The following is a 19,109-nucleotide window of genomic DNA, read 5'->3' on the forward strand; positions in this document are numbered from 1 at the left end:
AAGGCAATGGCAGACACTTGTTGCAGGCTATTGAGGTGCACTGCCTGCCTAATGATTCTCCCATCATGCCCTGTGGCAGACACCTGAGTCACTGCAGCCATCCACACAATGGCAGGCCTGCACCCAGGGCACTTGTCTGCCCAGCAGGCTGATGTTGCTGTGTAGCCTGTGCCTGCTGGTTGTTCCACCCTCTTGTGGGCTGCAGCAGTGAGTGCCTGGCTCTGGGTGAGCATGTAATGAGGCATGTGATTGCTGCCTCTGCTCCAGGAGGAGGTGGCTTCAGGATTTGCATGGGCTGAAGGCAAAAGCTGCAACAGTCTGATTATTTTTAGCTGGTGTGGTACAGATCAGGTTGCACAGAGCAGGGGATTGCTTGTCTCTTGCACTGGGAGCAGGAGGAAGGAGATTGTGGATCCCTTTTCCCTCAGCTAGCTCATCTGCCTAGAGAGGAAGGCACACTGCTGCCTGGACATGGCCAGCCCTGCACTAGATCTGGGGGACATCAGCCAGCCCCAGGAATCCCCCCCTGATGCTGCCTGCAGAGAAGCCCAGAAGTGGATCGAGGTAAATCAGCCTATTTCTCCTGCATCTGACAAGTTTCCCTCATCCCCAGAAGCTTCTCCTGTTTGTGATGTATTCATAAATATTGACATCAGAGGAGGCGTTTGTTTTAACTTCAGTGTTATTGTTGTGTTTATTTTAGTTCTATTGTTACTTGTGTCCCTGTAGGTGAGCAAAGTGCCCATTGTGGCCAGTGCACCTCTCTGTAGTGATGCATCTCCTTGTACACAGTGTAGTATTTGGCTATGAAGGTGTGCTGACAGACCACTAGCTCTTTGCAGCAGTCCATTGGTAAAGGCTGGAATAGCTATTGTTGTGTATCCAGTAGCTGGTTGACAGGCAGGGAAGCTGGTATTATTGTTACTACATGCTACTGTTATTGTGGCAGGAAAGAATGTTATATTTTGCACATACCGACCATGCTTTGTATTGTATCCTATTCATTGCCACTGACAATTCAGCTCATTTTGCAGCTTTTTGTCAATGCATGCCTCCTAAAATACCCATAGGGTCCATGCATGGTATAGGGAAAGCTGAATGCAAGCCAGGCTGCAATGTATAGAAACAGTTATATACAGTATGACATTTATTTCAAGTGTCTTATTTCCCTTGCAAATGACTGTGCTGTGGGGACTGCATACCTTGCTGTGGCTATAGCCTCTTGGCTGACAGCTCTCAGACACAGAGCCCTATTCATCTGTGTTTTAGAATGGGAGACCAGGGAAAAAGAGGGGGCACAGACGCTTCCTGGCTGGAAATACTCTCTTATTTCTCTTGGGGTTTTTTTTTTTATAGGCTACAGCTTGCCTGATACTTCTTCCACTGTGTGCCACTGACTTGTACAGCTGGAAAAAGGGTAAAAATTGGGAAGGGATAACTATGGGAAAAGAAGAGTCTTTCTGGGCCAAGTAACACAAGCATTATTGTGTGATTGATGCAATGTCTGTTGTTCCCTGGGACTCTGAAAAGACTGCAGAACTTTCCATTGCATTGCTACTGTGAGGCGGCTCAAGCTTCAGGCCCTTCATGGGACTGAATTGTTTCTTTTGTGAGGACGCAGGCGGAATGCAGATTTTTTTTTTCTCCCTCACTTTGGATGTGGTATAGTGCTTGGATTCATAGGCATGAATGTGTGATCCAGCAGTGCCTTTTTATAATCCACATTCTCATGTATGTAGTCTGTAATCATATATGTAATATAAATGCATACAGTAAGTGTCATTGTTGGCTGTAATTATAATTTGCAATATATTTTTATGTAGCCAATGCAAAATGTTAATGGCGGACATAAACAGAAACTATACATTAAGCATCTCGCTGGGACTCCTGGTTGACCTACCAGCCACAGGTTGTCAAAGTTAGTGGAGCCATTGCTGCAGCTGGTACATGGAGCTGACTAATGTTCAAGGCTAGTCATTTCCAGGTGACATTATGGGCTCCAATGGTAGTTCTCAGGTATATAAGAAATCAGATATTGGATGCAAGAGTATACATGGTATATGGCTTCTATGTCTGTGAAGGAAGATGGTGGTACGCTCAAGCTGGTTACCAGTCTCTCACTGTTAATATGTAATGTATTATACAATTTGGCTGTATGTTATCACTATAAAAAGGAATGTGCTTGGATTGGGGAGGCATGGCTTGTACTACAGTGATGTAAGCTTCTCTGTAGGTTTAAACCTTCCTATATGTTTATCTTTTACTTACCTGGGTAGAGAGCAGGCAATGATAGTCTGTACTGAGGTTTCTGTATAAGCTTAGCCTATGTACTCTAGACTGAATCTTGTTGGCCCTTGGACATATTATCTGAGATCACAGTATAAAACATTTATTTATTCATCTCCATAAAGCACCAGTTTGTAGGGATGTTCTAGTAAAGTTTACCAGTAGTAATGGATGCAAAGTCATGTTCTAATGTTTTTGTGTGCATAGGGTGACCATGTGTCATGTTATTGTTAATAGATCCTAACAACTTTCCCAGGTTCCCACTGTTTCCATGTGATCCAGTTGATGGATCCTGGTAATTTCTTTGGGTTTTTGTTCAAAATTCTTAATTATGATAAACATTTGGCTTTTAGGACTGAAGATCACAACACAAGACAAACTTATGGTGCATTTACAGAGAGATATCTGACAGATTTTTGAACCCAAAGCCAGGAATGGCTTTGAGAAGAGGAGAAATCTCAGTCTTACCTTTATGACCTGTTCTATGTTTATAGTCTGTTTCTAGCTTTGGCTTCAAAGATCTGTTAGATAAATCTCTCTGTGTAAACGCACCATTAGAGCAGGTCATTGAATTGGACTATGCAGACCACTAGTGTATGTAGATTTGGGGGGAGAAAGAGTTTGCTCCTGATCTACTGTAATATTTATTGTATGTTTTCATACAATCCCACAGGTTGGGCTCACACTTCAAATTTTGGTAGGTATTTTTATCCAAAGCTAGAAGTAGGTGCAAAACATAGAAAAATAATACACATATCCGATATAGACATTTTTCTGTGTGGGATTTACTTGGTTTTGGTTAAAAATACTGCCTAAAACCCAGCCACATACATTAGTGGATTGTCATAATCTGTAGGAAGTAAACCAGAATAACCCGCCTGTCTCTGTGTCCCTGAGTGCCAGGCAAATAGAAATTCTGTTACTAGAAAAATTCAGTCCTACTGTAAGCAAAAATGTATACAGGACACTTTTCTGCCATGTACTTTAGTTACTGTATGATTCCTCACAGCTCTTGTTACGAGGCAAAAGCAGCCAAAAGTAGATGACACTGGATATGTGTATGAGGAGTCACAGGTGACACAGCACAGTTTCCTTAGCTATATCTGTTATTGGCCTGCTGCTGTCCAGGGCTGGAAATAGTGTCAGTTCTCCCCTTGTTGCAAGACATCACTTGGTCAGTGTGGTGTCAGACAGAATGTTCCAGGATTATTTTTGGTTTTCATCCTCTACCACAGTAGAGGAATGTGGTGAGAGACACAGAAGTCACTTGCTCGTCCTTTTATAATTTTAGTATAAAGCTGCATTTTTTGGATTCCTGGAAGGTTTTAGGTGAATATGAGGGCATTGTACCCTAAAATACAAATCATCCGCACATCTTCCTGCGTAAAAAGAGTTATGTATGGGCCAATAATGATAAAGAGAAACTGACAGCACAAATATGTATATATTGGGTTCTGGGATATGTATATATCTGTGCTGTCAGTTTCCAGATCACAAGCAGTGTATACTTACCATCCGTGCTGCTTGTGATCTGGCTCCCCAATCCTCTGGCCGCTGGCTGTATCTTCAGGCCCTGACTCCTCCAGAATGGTTGACAGCCTGAGGGGTCTGAAAATACAACTGGCTGCCGGAGGACTAGCTAACCGGATCACAAGCAGTGTGGATGGTAAGTATATACTGCTTGTGATCTGGAAACTTACAGCCCTGATATATGTATATCTGTGCTGTCGGTTTCCAGGGCAGCATAAACAATACAGCCGCCCAATCTGTTGTGCGGTCTACTAGAGGCACTGCCAATGAGCAATGTTCTCACTGACTGACGCTCATTTGCAGCCCCCCTGACCAACAAATCTTTAGGTCTAAAAGGACCTTAATAGTCCAGCTTGGCAGGATAAGGGCTAATTTTATATTACTCGCTGGATGAAGAGCAACAAATGCAAAAATATAGCTGTAGTAAAAGTATTTTGGTGACTATTTGCTCAGGTTTCTTTAGCTAAAATTAGAAGTACATCCAAAACACACAGAAAAAGGTGCAAATTAGAGATGAGCGAACCGGGTTCGGGTTCAAGGCCATCCAAACCCGAACGATCAGCATTTGATTAGTGGTGGCTGCTGAAGTTGGATAAAGCTCTAAGGTTGTCTGGAAAACATGGATTCAGCCAATGACTATATCCATGTTTTCCACATAGCCTTAGGGCTTTATCCAACTTCAGCAGTCACCGCTAATCAAATGCCGAAAGTTCGGGTTCGGATGGACTCGAGCATGCTCAAGGTTCGCTCATCTCTAGTGCAAATCTTTCCAATATTGGTTTATTCTGTGGTTGTTCCAATCCAGGTTTTGGCTAAAAACTCCGACTGAATACAACGTGTGAACTCCCACAGGATATGTCACTTAGCCTTCCTGGAGTCTTAAGGCCCCCATACACCTTCAATAACAAATGACCGAATGATCTCCTGCCTGTCATCCCCATACACAGCAAACATTTGGCACCTCTGAGTTTTCCTGTGTTCTCTATGGAAAGGGGTATGCTGCGGCTTGTCTCTCTCTGAACAAAGGGGTTGGCCATGATTTTCCATCACTTCTAACCTCTATCACCACCACCATTTGTCGGTGGTAGTCCTAGCCTGCCCCATACACCTTATACCAGCAGTATACGGGGGGAGACAGAACTATTTTGTAAACAATGATGGTAGACGTGAAGAGCATATAAGCATGATAATTATAACATCCATTTTTCTTGATGGATCCCAGTGACTTTGTATCCGGTTTCCTTTGGGCCTTGTTGACTGATATACTTGCTACCGAGAACTTCTGGCAAAAGTATAGTGTAGGAACTAATGGTGTTTATTAGTATTTTAATGTCTAAATACTAGTGCCAATAGTATCCTGAGTATCTGACACAAAATAATATACAAATATACAGTTGTATTATAAGGGGCTCGTTCATATACTTTGAAACGTATGTGCTACTATTTGTTGTAAAGTGAAATCAGAAGAATGATGGAGATACTATTTAACTGACTTTTTTTTACTGTTTTGTTTGGTTTGCATTGATGAAAATGAACAGGAAATGACAGAGAGGGTTCATGTGTTACGCTCTGGGTAGTGTTCATATAGTGGAGATTATAAACAAGGCAAAGGCCCTTTCCCTTGAGGTTTAATGAGGATGGAATTCTAAAGTATCATATCTCATTTTTTTTGTCCATAGAATAGGCTCATTGTTCTCAATACACAAGTGTTTCAGCCCATAGTAAACCTCCGTGTGTAGAGCTAAACTGCATATCTCAGGAACTTTGGGTTTTACCCAGAGATCTTCTTATGTTGACAAGTTCAGAAAATGTGAGTGTGATGTGTGGACTGGTGAGGACTGTGCTGTATAGTATCATGGCTTTTCTCTGTTGTCAAGCACTGCATTATTAACATGGTGGCTCCTCTTACAACAAGCTGGTGTACATTTCATTTAGACCAGATCGGCATTGCAAGTGCACTATAAGACACAACATAAGAATAGATTCCTATTCACACACAGGTGTTTTTGTTCATTGTGTAACTGGTAAGTAACTGTACTTGTCAATCAACCCAACATAAAAGGGTAGTCTGAAAAACCAGTGTTCATATGCCCTATCAAGGTATAAGGGTTTTCTACTGCTTAGAACCCTCCTGTGTGAGTCAAAAGTGTGTGCTACTAAGTATCAGCTTTCCGACTCTGTCAAACCCAGCCCATGTGTTTTTGGTTGACCGTCTACTACTACTGTACTACTGTAAACTATACTGCCTGCACCTCACCCTAACGGGTTCTCAAGTGTGGATTCAAGGTGGCAATAAAGATCTATCTGTCGGATGTGAACATCAGGGAATCCCTAAGATTCATGCTGGTGTTGGGTGTCTCCATCATAGGCTCAGAAATACCAGATGAAAATTCTGGACACCATGTTGGCCCCCTGGCAGATCCTGTTAAAGGTAATGAGGACTGTTGTGCTTTGTTTGCGTTCTGTGTGTAATGGATCTGCCACCACTGTGTGTGATTCTAGCCTTAATATCCACTTTAACTAAAGGCTTAAGCTTTGGCTGTCCAGTAATGATGAGAATTGTAGTTTTGCAACAGCTGGAGGGCCAAAGGTTCCCCATCCCTGTCTTAAAGTGACTCTGTACCCACAATCTGACCTCCCCAAACTGCTTGTACCATCAGATAGCTGCTTTTAATCCAAGATCTGTCCTGGGGTCCGTTCGGCAGGTGAGGCAGTTATTGTCCTAAAAAACAACTTTTAAACTCCCCACCCTCTTCATCATTAGGAATGCCACTGGCAGAATTTTTCCTATTCCTCTGAGTGAACCCTGCACAGGTGCCTTAACGATCCAGCCCATGTGCCATGTTCTCACAACTGATGAATAGGAGACAATCTGCCTGGAGCGTTCCTAATGATGAGGAGGGCGGGGAGGAGGGACAGAGAGGGTGTGCCAGCCTAATGCATACACAATCTAGGCCACGGCTGTTTGACACAGGGCTGCAAGTTTAAAAGTTGTTTTTTGGACAATAACTGCATCACCTACCGAACGGACCCCGGGACAGATCTTGGATTAAAAGCAGCTATCTGAAGGTACAAGCGGTTTGGGGTGGGCAGATTGTGGGTACAGAGTCGCTTTAAAGGGAAGCATTGTCTCTTTCACTGTGCCTGAATGTGGAGTTGGGTTGGTCTCTTGCTGGTTCTCCCTAAACTGCCAGGCTTGTTTTGATCTTTCTTTATACCCATAGAGAGATCTATCTATCAATGGAAAGGCCTCTGGGGGCTGCTCTAATGACTAGTAGTTCAGCCAGCAGGAAAGTAATGACGGGTTTCCATTAGGACCTGTCTAAAACTAGGGATGAAGAGGTCCACTCTTGTCCATAGACTGTGCTTGGCAAAAGTATGTCTGTTTATGGTAAAAAGACGCCCTTTTCCTATTTTGAGAAGTGGAAGCACTGGGGATATTGTAGTTAAATTGTGTTCTAGAACGATGATTTGCTTAGTTGATGTAGTTATACAGTAAATTACTGAGAACTGAAGCGATCAGAGCTAGAGGTGTAATTCAGCAGTAAATACAGACCATAAAGCAGGTCCCTTCCAATTGTCTCAGCAGGGGTGTCACTTTGGAGTTGTCATATTATACACATGTAATTATATTCTTTGCATTCTTAGGAAATGTGCAGAGTGTCTGCTCTCTAGCAGTCTTCACAGCATTCGTGCAGTATGTGCATTATGTAGAAGTCTTTTGCCTGAGCTCTAGCTAGTGGCCTGCTTTTACTTTTTCATGCTTATACAGTATACGAAACCTCCAAGCAGCTTTTTATACCGAGGGGGATATGTAGTGTGTGCAAATGCATTGGATTTGCATTGAGTCTGCAAGATCTTGGATCCGTTTGTACATTATCATTTCTGTTAGAACAAGCAACAGTTTGGCTATTATAAGTAATAGTCCAGAAGTGGAAAAATGTAGCTATAGCTAGGTCTTTATAGATCTAGGCTGTAACAAGTATCTTTGGGGCCCCATAGCAGAACTTGGAATGATGCCCCAGTCCTTCGTAGCTCCCAACCGTGGAATGGAAGTAGGTCCCATTAGTTGCTGTTACGTCTGCTCCCCAGGTAATCATAGCCATGATATCGATCCTCTGATATTTTTTACGCTGTATAGGAAGAACAGGCTTTCACAAGTGCATGAACTTCTTACATACTCCTATGGTTAAGTGATTACACTGCAGCCTATTACCTCCATACACACAAAATGGAAACCTGATGGACCCCACAAGTCTATGGTATCCGCCAGGATTCTTTGGGATCTTTTCCAACAAGGATCATTCACCGCTTCATTACGGACAGAAACTGTGATTTTTATTATGGACAGAGCCTATGAGGGATGTATGCACCGCTCCCGCATTGTGTACTGTATATCAAGTTTAGTTTAGCATGCAGAAGTGCCAAATTCAACAAGGTCTGTGGCACAAATTCATTAAAGAGAAACTCCAATGCAAAAAAATAAAATAAATAAATAAAAAAATACATGAAGACAGTGGGTTGTGTGAACATAATAAAGATAGTATACTTACCCGTCCCCTTGCCTCTGTTGTGCTGCTCTCCAGTCTCTCTGACAGCCGCCAGAAGTCATTTTCGTCGTGCTTCTCCATACTTCCTGGCTCCCAGTCTTGCTGCTGGGGAATCCTGGCCCCGCTGATGGATTGCCCACTAAGCCAGTTCTCCCCTATGTCTTTACTGAAGTTTTATCTCAGAAAGTGGCCGCAATGCAAAGAAAATATTCCTGCAATAGCAAACTTACCACTACTACATCTGCAGCTTTATAGATATGTGATACAGATCCTATTATCTCTTTATAGTTCACATTGGGTTAAGCAAATTTAATACATAATACATGTGAATTAAAAAGCATTTTATAATGCTGATGGACTCTGCCCAGAAGCTGAAGCAGAGGCGATTGCTGGCCCCCCTGTGTTTATCAGTATCTGGAGGACAGGTACAAACTCTAATACAGAAGATGTCAGGTGCCGAGCACATGCTTTTCCCTAACAGATCTCTCCCCGAATCTGTGTAGTCAGCAGGTGCAAGCAGCTAAGTCACATGTGAACATGGAGGATTGTGTTTTTGCACCATTATCAGCATTCACAATCTATGGAGCCTTTGAATGGCATGATACCCTTATATACCATATACATACCGCTGGACTAGATTCACACTATGCAGGATTAATACACTGTGCAAAGCAGAGCCATGTGCTTTCATGTGCCATAGTGTTATACCCTTCATGCAATGCTTATAGAGGAATATAAAGCCATGCTTACACATTCTAAGACTCACAATTTAGCTTGTTTCACAAATAAAATGTAGGAATTTTATGCTCATTTTTGTTTTATGGAGTATATTATCCAAATCAGGTCAGCTTGTAATATGTGAAAAATGTAAAAGGCTCAAAACAAGTAATTCATCTTTTTCTAAGGCTTTGTATTTTACATGGGAACAGGCATAAAATTAGACTATATGGGAGCAGGTGTTTTCCCATTGAATTCAATGCAGACAACTATGTGTAAGCATAGCCCAAGGGCCCTATTGCACTTGATAATGCATGCTCTAAATGGCGATATCCTAAATCATCTCTCGTTTAGAGAGCTAAGGCTTAGATTGTGTAAGCAGAGCTACTCAAACAATTGTTCATGTGACCCTTTGCTGCCATCATTTTTTTTTTTGGACACACCTCTTAGGCCGGGTTCACACTATGTATTATACCGGTCGTTCTGTGACTGAAGATATGAGTACTAAAGATCATCCCGGCCAGTACTGCAGTACTCCATTGTGTAAACTGACTCTCTGCGGCTGCTATTCAATGAATAGCGGGCACAAAAAACTGACATGTCATTTTTTCACGCGGCCAGATGGAATCCCGGCCAGAGCGTATACTATGTGTACACACTCCAGCCGGGATTCCATTCATTCACATACAACGTGTGTTTTGCAAATTGTGTGAACATGGCCTTAGGCTGTGTATCTTCATATTTGTTTAAAATGCATTCAGAAAACAGTGGGAACCCTGCCCCATTTCTCCCTCAATGGTCCCGCGATGTTGCAGAGATTATCAGCAACATTCACAGGTTATAACCAAACAATCAGTCAACATACAAGCATTTTGCTCATTGTCGACTAATCGCTGACCCAGTTAGGGTGTGTTTACACAGACAGATTTATCTAACAGATTATTTAATCCAAAGCCAGAAATGGATTTGAAAAGAGGAAAAATCTCAGTCTTTCCTTTATGACCTGTTCTCTGTTTATAGTCTATTCCTGGCTTTGGCTTCAAAAATCTGTCAGATAAATCTCTCCATGTAATAGCTCCCTACCATACGGCATGTGATGCTCATCTATACCCTGTAAAGAGAAGCTCTAAGTTATAGTATGGGCCATTAATTATTTTATTTTTTTTAAGCAAATAGTGATAGGGGGTGTGTGCATCTTATTGTATGCTACCTTATATAATGTGGACAACTTCATGCAATATTAGGTTTGTTTTAAAACAATAATAAAGATTTATCTGGGAGGAAAAGGGGGGGGGGTGTAGGTCTACCCTTGTTTTAATGTCTATTTTATAATTCTCATCACTATGACTTAATATGTTTCCTATTTTTTTTTTTGTCCTTACAAATCTTGGTTATACAGGATACACTTACTTGCCTCCCACAGTTTGCTGTGATTGACAGACTGACGTTCCATCTGCTAATTTCATCTGTCAGATGTCTTAATTGGGAACACTTGTCACAGATGCTGTTCAGATATATGTCTGGATTTACCCTTTGTAGACTTGTGGATCCACAATAACAGGTGTAAAATGTCATGTTTTAGGCCGCAGGGCAAGTAAATTTTGTTATGTATATTCTCTCTATCTGGCATGGATCGCTTATCTAGTAATTTTGTGTTTTTTACATAATCTGCAATAAAGACTCCTAAAAAAGCACCAATTTTCTAGATACTCACCCAGTGTAAAGGAAAATCTACCTTGAAAACATTGTGGGAGAGTTGCTTTGCATATTCTTTCTTTAGGGTATGTTCACACTAAGGAGTACGTGTGAAAATTTCAAGTGAAGGCCGTGCAGTGGCTTGAAGTACAGGGCTGGTCTTTGGTCTTGAGGACTAAATTCTCTTTTTTTTAGCTCATTCTTCCTTCTGCCCACTTCTAGGTAAGGGCATTTTTAGTTTAACTTCGGCCTAAACAGGACTTTGATTATGCGCTGCACATATATTCCCATATATACTGACTTGACGTTCCGCCCGTCCAATTGACTCAATGAATTTCTCAAGCTCAATCCGCCGCCCGCCCAAAAAATTGACATGTCAATGGGATGGGCAGAACTTCAAGCGGAGTCCGCCGTGCAACCTCCGCTTGAAATTTCCATGCATATTCCATAGTGTGGACATACGTTGACATTGTACAGAGTCTCTGCGTATGGCCAGGCATTACTAGTTGATGTCACTGACTATTTTCATCCTGTATTGGGAACACCTAAATTAGTAGTTTGACTAGTCTGTGTGTTTTTATTAGATTACAGCTTACTTAGGGCTATGCCTTGAAAACACATAAAACCTAATCCTTTACAGTTCTCCAATACAAATGTTATCTCCTGTGTGTAAGGAGGATGTTATAGAATGAAATCATGTTTTGGGTGGAAAATAGTTTTGTTTTGATGACATCATGGTCAGGGTGCGTCTGGGAAAGTGTGCTTTGGTCATTTAATTTTAGACCCACCTTACATAGCAGTTCCTGTAGACTGAAGCGAGACAATGGCTGGACCAGTCCCCGGGGAGGTTGTGTTGTGGTGCCGGTCAGCATTTAACCAGCAGGCAGGATGACATGCTGGCTTTGCATCTTTCTTTCCTCCCAGCTGTGAACAAGGCCAAACAATACACAGTATAAGTGCTAATGCTGCCCTGTATATCACAGATAGTTAGATGTATAGTCACCATAAGATACTTGTTTCATTTCTCTTGTTCAGAAGAGATGACTGTCTTGAAATGGTGAGAGTATATAAAAGAATTGTTAGTATTTCTTTAATTTGATTACTCCTAATGAAGTGGCGAACAATGGATTAGCACACACACATAACAATGGGAGCAGTCCTAAGGCCATATTACACAGCACGATAATCTGGGGTAAGCAACCACTGACCTGTCAGTTCAGCACTTGCTTCTCCCTTATTCCTTGCTCGCTGCCTGTTACAGACAGAGAGTGGTGAGCAGCAGAAGGGGCCACCTGAAGGATCCTTACATCATTAGGGCGGCCCATTGAAGATCTGCTGCCTCCACTCCTATTGCCCCAAATTGTGATCTTTCAGCATGTTGAAAGACCACGATCTGTCGGCGGATCGTTGCCTTTTAACATGCACTATTACACTAAATGATTATTGGCTAGTAATCAGACAAGTTAGGCGGATCATTGTTTAGTGTAATAGTGTAAGAGCATCCTTTGTTGCCAATAGCAACATATTTATGTTCAGATTTCATTTTACTAAAGCTCAATAATATTTGAAAGCTGAGCTGTGATTGGTTTGCTGTGGGCTACAGAGGACCAATCAGAGCTCTGCTTTCACTTTACCAGTGCTCAGTAATATTTAAAAGCTGGGCTTTGGTTTGGACAACAGAGGACATTCTTAGTACAAAGACTTATAATTCTCCCCAAATCTGATCACAGGGCTGGTAAATACAATGCATACAATTGAGTTACATAAGGTAAAGGTGAATAAAATAAATCTTCACAGCCATTACGTCATGAGGTGGTAGTTGTTAAAGAAGTAGAAGCGCGCATGCGCGCGAAATGGCCATCTTGTTAACGCTGTAAGGTGTATGGCGTCTGCCCGCATGTCTTGATGTCTTCATGGACTTTTAACCGCACATGTTGTGAATAAAGAAGTCGTAGTGCCACATATGGGTGAGTGCCCTCATCTTTCTCTCTTTGTTTGGACTGTTCATATACTATTATATGAGGAGCACCCCATGGACGACTGAGACATAGTCCATAGTGCCTAGAAATCTTCCACAAGTAAGCCGCCGATAGAGAGTGGTGCCGGTGATCTCTACACACGTGTATCTGTTTGTTAAAGGAGTAACTTTAACCCTGTTGGTGATAAAGCTGAATACTGACAACATGGTGGACTGAGCAGACCACACTATTCAGATGGGAGAAGATACGTATGACTATAGAGATGGTTGGTGACCATGGAAGCACTTAGACCCGCACAGGGACTGTATATATAGCATATATATAATATAATAGGATATCTTTTATATCAAAACTTTTTTGCAAAGTTTCTCTTACTCACTGACCTGTGCTGATACAATGAAAAATAATCTGCAATTGTGTACGTATGATGATGCCGAAGCCTATGTCATAGCTTCCCATATAAACCAGGTGACTATAAACTACTCTGTAATCTTGGGATGATCCCTTTAAGCTATAGGCATAGCGTCTGCTCCGAGCTAAAGTCCCTACAATCTTGTACTACATAGGCATAGGCACACTTTTGGTGCAGTATGCTGGCTTCCTAGATCAGGGATGGGGAACCTTTGACCCTCCAGTTATTACAGCAGTACAGTTCTCATCATGACCAGAGTTTGCATGATGGGAATTGTAATTTTGCAACCGCTGAAGAGTCAAAGGTTCCCCATCCCTGATCAAGAGCATCGCAATTTGTATTTTTGCTCCCCAAGAGACAATGCATCTAAGTTAGCATAGCTATGAAATACAATGTCAATTTTAGCACCCCAATATTTGTATTCATTCTGTATAAATCCAATAGAAGAAAAACCTATGAAAGCCCTGGTGATGGGATATGAGGCCTGCAGAGGTACAGTAGGTCTATGGCCATATCCTCGCTCTATGTAACTAAGTTATAATACATCTGTGTGTATGTGACCCAGACACTGCATAACACAGAGGCTGGTTATAATACATCTGTGTGTATGTGACCCAGACACTGCATAACACAGAGGCTGGTTATAATACATCTGTGTGTATGTGACCCAGACACTGCATAACACAGAGGCTGGTTATAATACATCTGTGTGTATGTGACCCAGACACTGCATAACACAGAGGCTGGTTATAATACATCTGTGTGTATGTGACCCAGACACTGCATAACACAGAGGCTGGTTTTAGAATAGGCCATATGGTCACTCATTTAGGTTATCTTTAGTACATGGTCTACTATGATAAGTGCCACCACTTTCCCTGCCATTACCCCCTTTGTGTGTGTGCATTGCATACATACTATGTAGGATTACATTGTTACTATTTCTGATTACGCCATATGTAGTTTGTGTGATAACATTCCTGGCACGCTGTCAGGGCAGGTGATTACACTGAGGTAGGCCGTCCATCATCCATACTTGTCAGCTCCAGGGGCTCTGACATTATGGGTGGCAGCACTCCGTGTGGGAACAGTAGCCGTTTCATGTGGTGAAAGGTATTGGGTTTATTATGTTGCTACATCTCATAACTAAAACAACTGGCAGAAAGTATGTTTTCTTAGCTAATGAATATTCCTGGCGTGTAGGTGGAGATCACAAGGCAGGATTGTGGATTCTACACGCTCACATGCATGGCCATATTACTATTCATTTGGGAGCCTTTTATCCTTGTCTTTTATTTACTGTAGGTCCGAAGCTCTGTGTTGGATAATTTATAATGCATCTTTATAGGCGAGAGCTGTGTTTTTCTGATACAGAGCTGAAAATATGCTGCTTACTAGCTCCAATGGAAGGGACCAAGGCAGCAGACTGTAGATTGACTTTACTGAGTTCACTGTATAAAAAAAATAAAATAAATAACAGTAAAATAAGTAATTCTCTAATGGGGCAGTGTGAAGCCAGCATATTTTGTTTTAGGGTACCTTCACACATACAGTACCGTATCGCTGCGTATTTATCGCACAAAACTCGATGAAACTAACATGAAAGTAGCTGCGTTTTTTGTGGTGTTAAACTCTCCTGAGAAAATCAAAACTCGCATGTAAAAATCGCACCAAACACGCAGCAAGCATACACATACATTGACTTTATAGCAATCGGTATCACTGGATTTATGTGCGAGAAACTCGCAGCAATAAATACGCAGCGATAAGGTACGTGTGAAGGCACCCTTAGGGTCTGTTCACACGTACAGACTTGCTGCGTATTTATCGCTGTGAGTTTCTCGCACATAAATTCACAGCGATACTGATTGCTATCAAGTCAATGTATGTGTATTCTCGCTGCGTGTTTGGTGCGATTTTTACATGCGAGTTTTGATTTTTACATGATTTTCACAGGCAAGTTCAACACCACAAAAAAAACACAGCTGCTTTCATTCAAGTTTGATGCGAGCTCTGTGCCAGTTTTACACAGCTAGTCTGTACGTGTGAACAGACCCTTAAAGATATGTACATGCTGAGGGTTTGGTGCTTTGTATCAGAACAACAGAGCTTTGTATTCTTTGGAATTACTTGTGTAGATAGCTGTCCTGTCAGTCACATTTTACAAGCTTGACCTGACCCTGTGTATACAGCAAGCTAACAGTATCCGTGGAATCATCATTTCCTCAAAAGTAAGGATGTCAGTATGCTGAGCCCAGGGGCTTATGAGATTGCTGCTATTCCCAAGGCCCCATTCACATCACTGTTTCTCCACACTGCACTGGTATACCTCAATATATGCACTGGTATACCCAATGAGTGCTTCTTTAGAATTGGGGTCATCTATAGGAATGTGTAACTGTCTGTGGTGAAGGGGGCACCACGGGTGGCCTGCATCTGACTACCACAAATATTTGGTGTTGTGCAGGCTTAGAAAAACATGGCTGCTTCTTCCCAGAAATAGCGCCACTCTTGTCCCCAGTTGTGGTATTGCAGCTCAGTTCCATTGAAGAGAATAAAGCTGAATTGCAATGCTACACATAGGACAATCCCTTTAACCTCTGCACTGTATAATATTATAGCAGTGCGTAGCAGTGTAACTTTGGCAACTGTATGAAAGTTTTGAAATTATTATGAACACTATTGCATGACACTATTATTTGGGCACTGTATTGTATCACATGGTATTTGCAGAGGTAAGGCTGGGTTCACACTACATTTTTGCAATCTGTTTTTTGTCATCTATTTTTGCAAAAAACTGATGCAATTGTATGTATCTGTTTTGATCCATTTTCCATTGACTTTTATTATAAAAAAAAAAAATCAAGATGAAAAACATCAGTTTTTTCTAACATACACAAAAATAAGGCCAAGTACGTTTTTGTGTACATAAAAAAGGTGCGTTTTGATACGTATTTTTATAATGGAAGTCAATGGAAAAATGCACACAACTACATCCGTTTTTCCATTCGTTTTTTGCAAAAACTGATGAAAAAATGGACTGCAAAAAACGTAGTGTGATCCCAGCCTTAGCAAAACTACAGTAACCTAGTCCGAAATCGAATCTAACAAATCAGCAGTCAGTTTAGTCTGGACTAATTAGTTCTGCTTTAAAGTGTTCTTATCACCCCCTTTCCATATCAGGAGTTCTCAGCACCATTCTTAAACTTATAGTCTGGACATTTCATATCTTACCGTATAAAGGCGTATGGGGCACCACAGCCATTGAGTCCCGCCCTTATGGCACTGTCTACCAACACCATGCATTTTTGAGGGGAGAGGCCACTAAGAAATACTTTATACGGTAAGATATGAAATGTCTAGAATATATGTTTAAGAATGGTGCTGAGAATTCCTTACATTGAAAGTCTGAGGTACCATAAGATTTTATCCACCTTTTAAAAAAAAACCAAGCATTTTGAAAGTAGAACTAATTTGTCCAGACTAAATGACACAATGTAGATCTGCTAGGTCCAGTTTTGGCCAAGGTGACTGTAATTGAGCTCATCTCTAGTTATGTGTATTCTCTATGACAGTAGACCATATTTGATACGGCATGGAGCACCATCCATGATGAGGCTGACTATGACAATAACCCCTAGGTAACCCTACTAACTTGGACCAGTCATTTAGTTGTTATATAAAATAATGTTGGTAGAGGATTGAATACATTGCACTTCTCTCAGATGTGTGACCTTCTATAGCCCCCTCCAGTAATATCAGCCAATTGCTGACAGTTTCCGCAGCTGGACCCACTAATTTCATACATGGAAATGACATGTGACTGTCTAAGATGTATGTGGATGAAAGATTTGCAAGGTGGAAGCATATCTGTGTGCATGTGCGCATTCTCTAGGGCCTATAAATTGTGCCAACAAACCTTTCATCAGCACCGCCAGCTGTGGATTTCTGAGCCTGAAGAATGTCACGTCATGACTTCAGCCCCATGGAGAGGGATGTGACTGTCAGCAGCGGCTGTCGGTGGACATTCCTATATTGCAGCACGTTTCACGTGGCCATCATAATGGCGGTAGTCGGTAAATTAGGGAAATGGGTAGAATATAGGTTTTGACTGCTGTGAACCCAGCCTTAGGTGTTATTTCATGAATTGATGGGAAGGGGATTACATATATACACAGAGGAGTAGACATTTTTGTGGGACACTAGGGAGTGCAGCGAGGTTAGCATAAGATGTCTATGTTTAATAGAGCAGCAACATATGAAAAATAACCCCTTTAAGGGCTCAAGTATCAGTGAAATCAGCTGTACACTGCACAAAAATATATATTTTTAAATATAATTTGGCCAAAACTACTTCTGTCTGTGGATGTTTTGCCTGTGTTTGCATACTGTGATGTAACTAAGGAAACAGTAGACGTTAACACACCCATCAACTTAGATGCCTCTACCAGGAGTCCCCCAGGGTATGCCTTTGGCTAAGACATAATTTAGAGGGTAATAAAAGGGCAAGCACTGTGTAGAGTGAGCACTCTTTAATATACCCATTGTAGCATTTCACTCCAGCCAGTCCCTGATCTGTTCTCGAGAACCGTAGATAGACATTATTCTTTACAGATACATATAGTATTTCTGTAGCAGATGAATGACTGCATGAATCCCTATGAATATGTATTTGTCAGCTGTGGACATGCTCCATGTGAGATTCATGAAACCTGATCTTGTTGATAGAAATCTTTTCTTAAAGTGAGTTATATACAGGGATATGACAGTAGGGACTCGCCTATAGTCTTAAGGTTTCAGCATGTCACATGTATAGTTTTATTAAATGGACAAATAATAAATGTGTTTATAGATGTAAAAACAAACGCTCTTAAAACCTATAAATGTGCCCCAGTTTGCCTTATTGCTTAGACCCAGCCCTTCTCTTTTCCTAGTGTTCATCATCTTTACAGCATGGACGGCGCAGTGTTTATTACGGTCTACTGATGGAAAACAAAAGTGCCCTTCTCTGTAGTTAATGGGTCAGTGTTCCCGTACTGTAGGGTCAGGCGAGCAGCATTGGTCTCCCACAACCCCAGAGGATTCCTACACTCTCTTCCTGCAGTTGTGTTTCTGTAGGTTTAACTAGTATATACTGAAGTTCTTCAGAGAATACAGTCAGCTTGATGAGCATTCCCCTGGCTGGCAAGGCTCTTCCATCAATCCGCTCCTCGCACGCAGCACTAACATTGTGGTGTGTAGGAAATAAGCACAAGCATCTTGCATTGAGTAAACTGGTCCCGGATTGTTTTCTTCTACCCCATTCTTATTAAAATAGTTGGACGGCAGACGAGGATCCTTTTGGCCCACCGAGTAGTTTCCGCTATCCTACTGTATCTGTTTTTACTCTGTGTGACTGGAGATTAGCTCCTGCTTATAAATGTGAAATAAAGTACAATACATCCATGGCTGGGAACGTTCACTACTATTTATTATGTCTAATTGTTGATATCTTAAAGCTATGATGTCCTGAATTAAAAAAAAAAAACAATTCATGCTGTCACTGCTTATAGTACATTGAATACATTATACTTTTTTTTTATTGTTACTTTTTTTCCTTTTTACCCAGTGAACATAATGCTACAGTACAGATGAGTATTCCGTTATTAGCCATTCATTGGTAAGGAGATAGTAAGCTAATTGCGTGGGTCTGTCTGCTGAGACGTCTACCAATCACAAGCACAGAGGTCCCCTGATTGAATAAAGGGGCAGAATGCATGCTGGGCTGCCACTCCATTTTCTTACTATGGGACTTCTAAACATAGTTCAGAGAATTATTCAAGAGACGGCTGGCAAAAAGAAGAGTGGAAGAAGAGTGCTTCTTAGTGCAATATTATAGAGTTCATGTAGGATTGGTCAATAGAGGGGGGTAGGTACCTTGCCGGACCACAGGAACCACAA

The 19,109-nt window shown here is 41.5% G+C and overlaps 1 protein-coding gene across 5 annotated transcripts in view; it reads left to right on the forward strand.

The window, feature by feature from the left end:
• Positions 1–327: 327 nt before the first annotated feature.
• Positions 328–19,109, forward strand: part of LIMCH1 (LIM and calponin homology domains 1) — a 206,224-nt gene continuing 187,442 nt past the window's right edge. For all 5 annotated transcript variants that reach the window (XM_069977568.1, XM_069977569.1, XM_069977572.1 and 2 more), the window contains exon 1: positions 328–564. In XM_069977568.1, the coding sequence (XP_069833669.1) occupies positions 472–564 (93 nt within the window). In that variant the 5' untranslated portion in view covers positions 328–471. The remainder of the gene's footprint in view (positions 565–19,109) is intronic.

The sequence above is a fragment of the Dendropsophus ebraccatus genome, chromosome 7 (genome assembly GCF_027789765.1).
Source record: "Dendropsophus ebraccatus isolate aDenEbr1 chromosome 7, aDenEbr1.pat, whole genome shotgun sequence".
Lineage (NCBI taxonomy): Eukaryota > Metazoa > Chordata > Amphibia > Anura > Hylidae > Dendropsophus > Dendropsophus ebraccatus.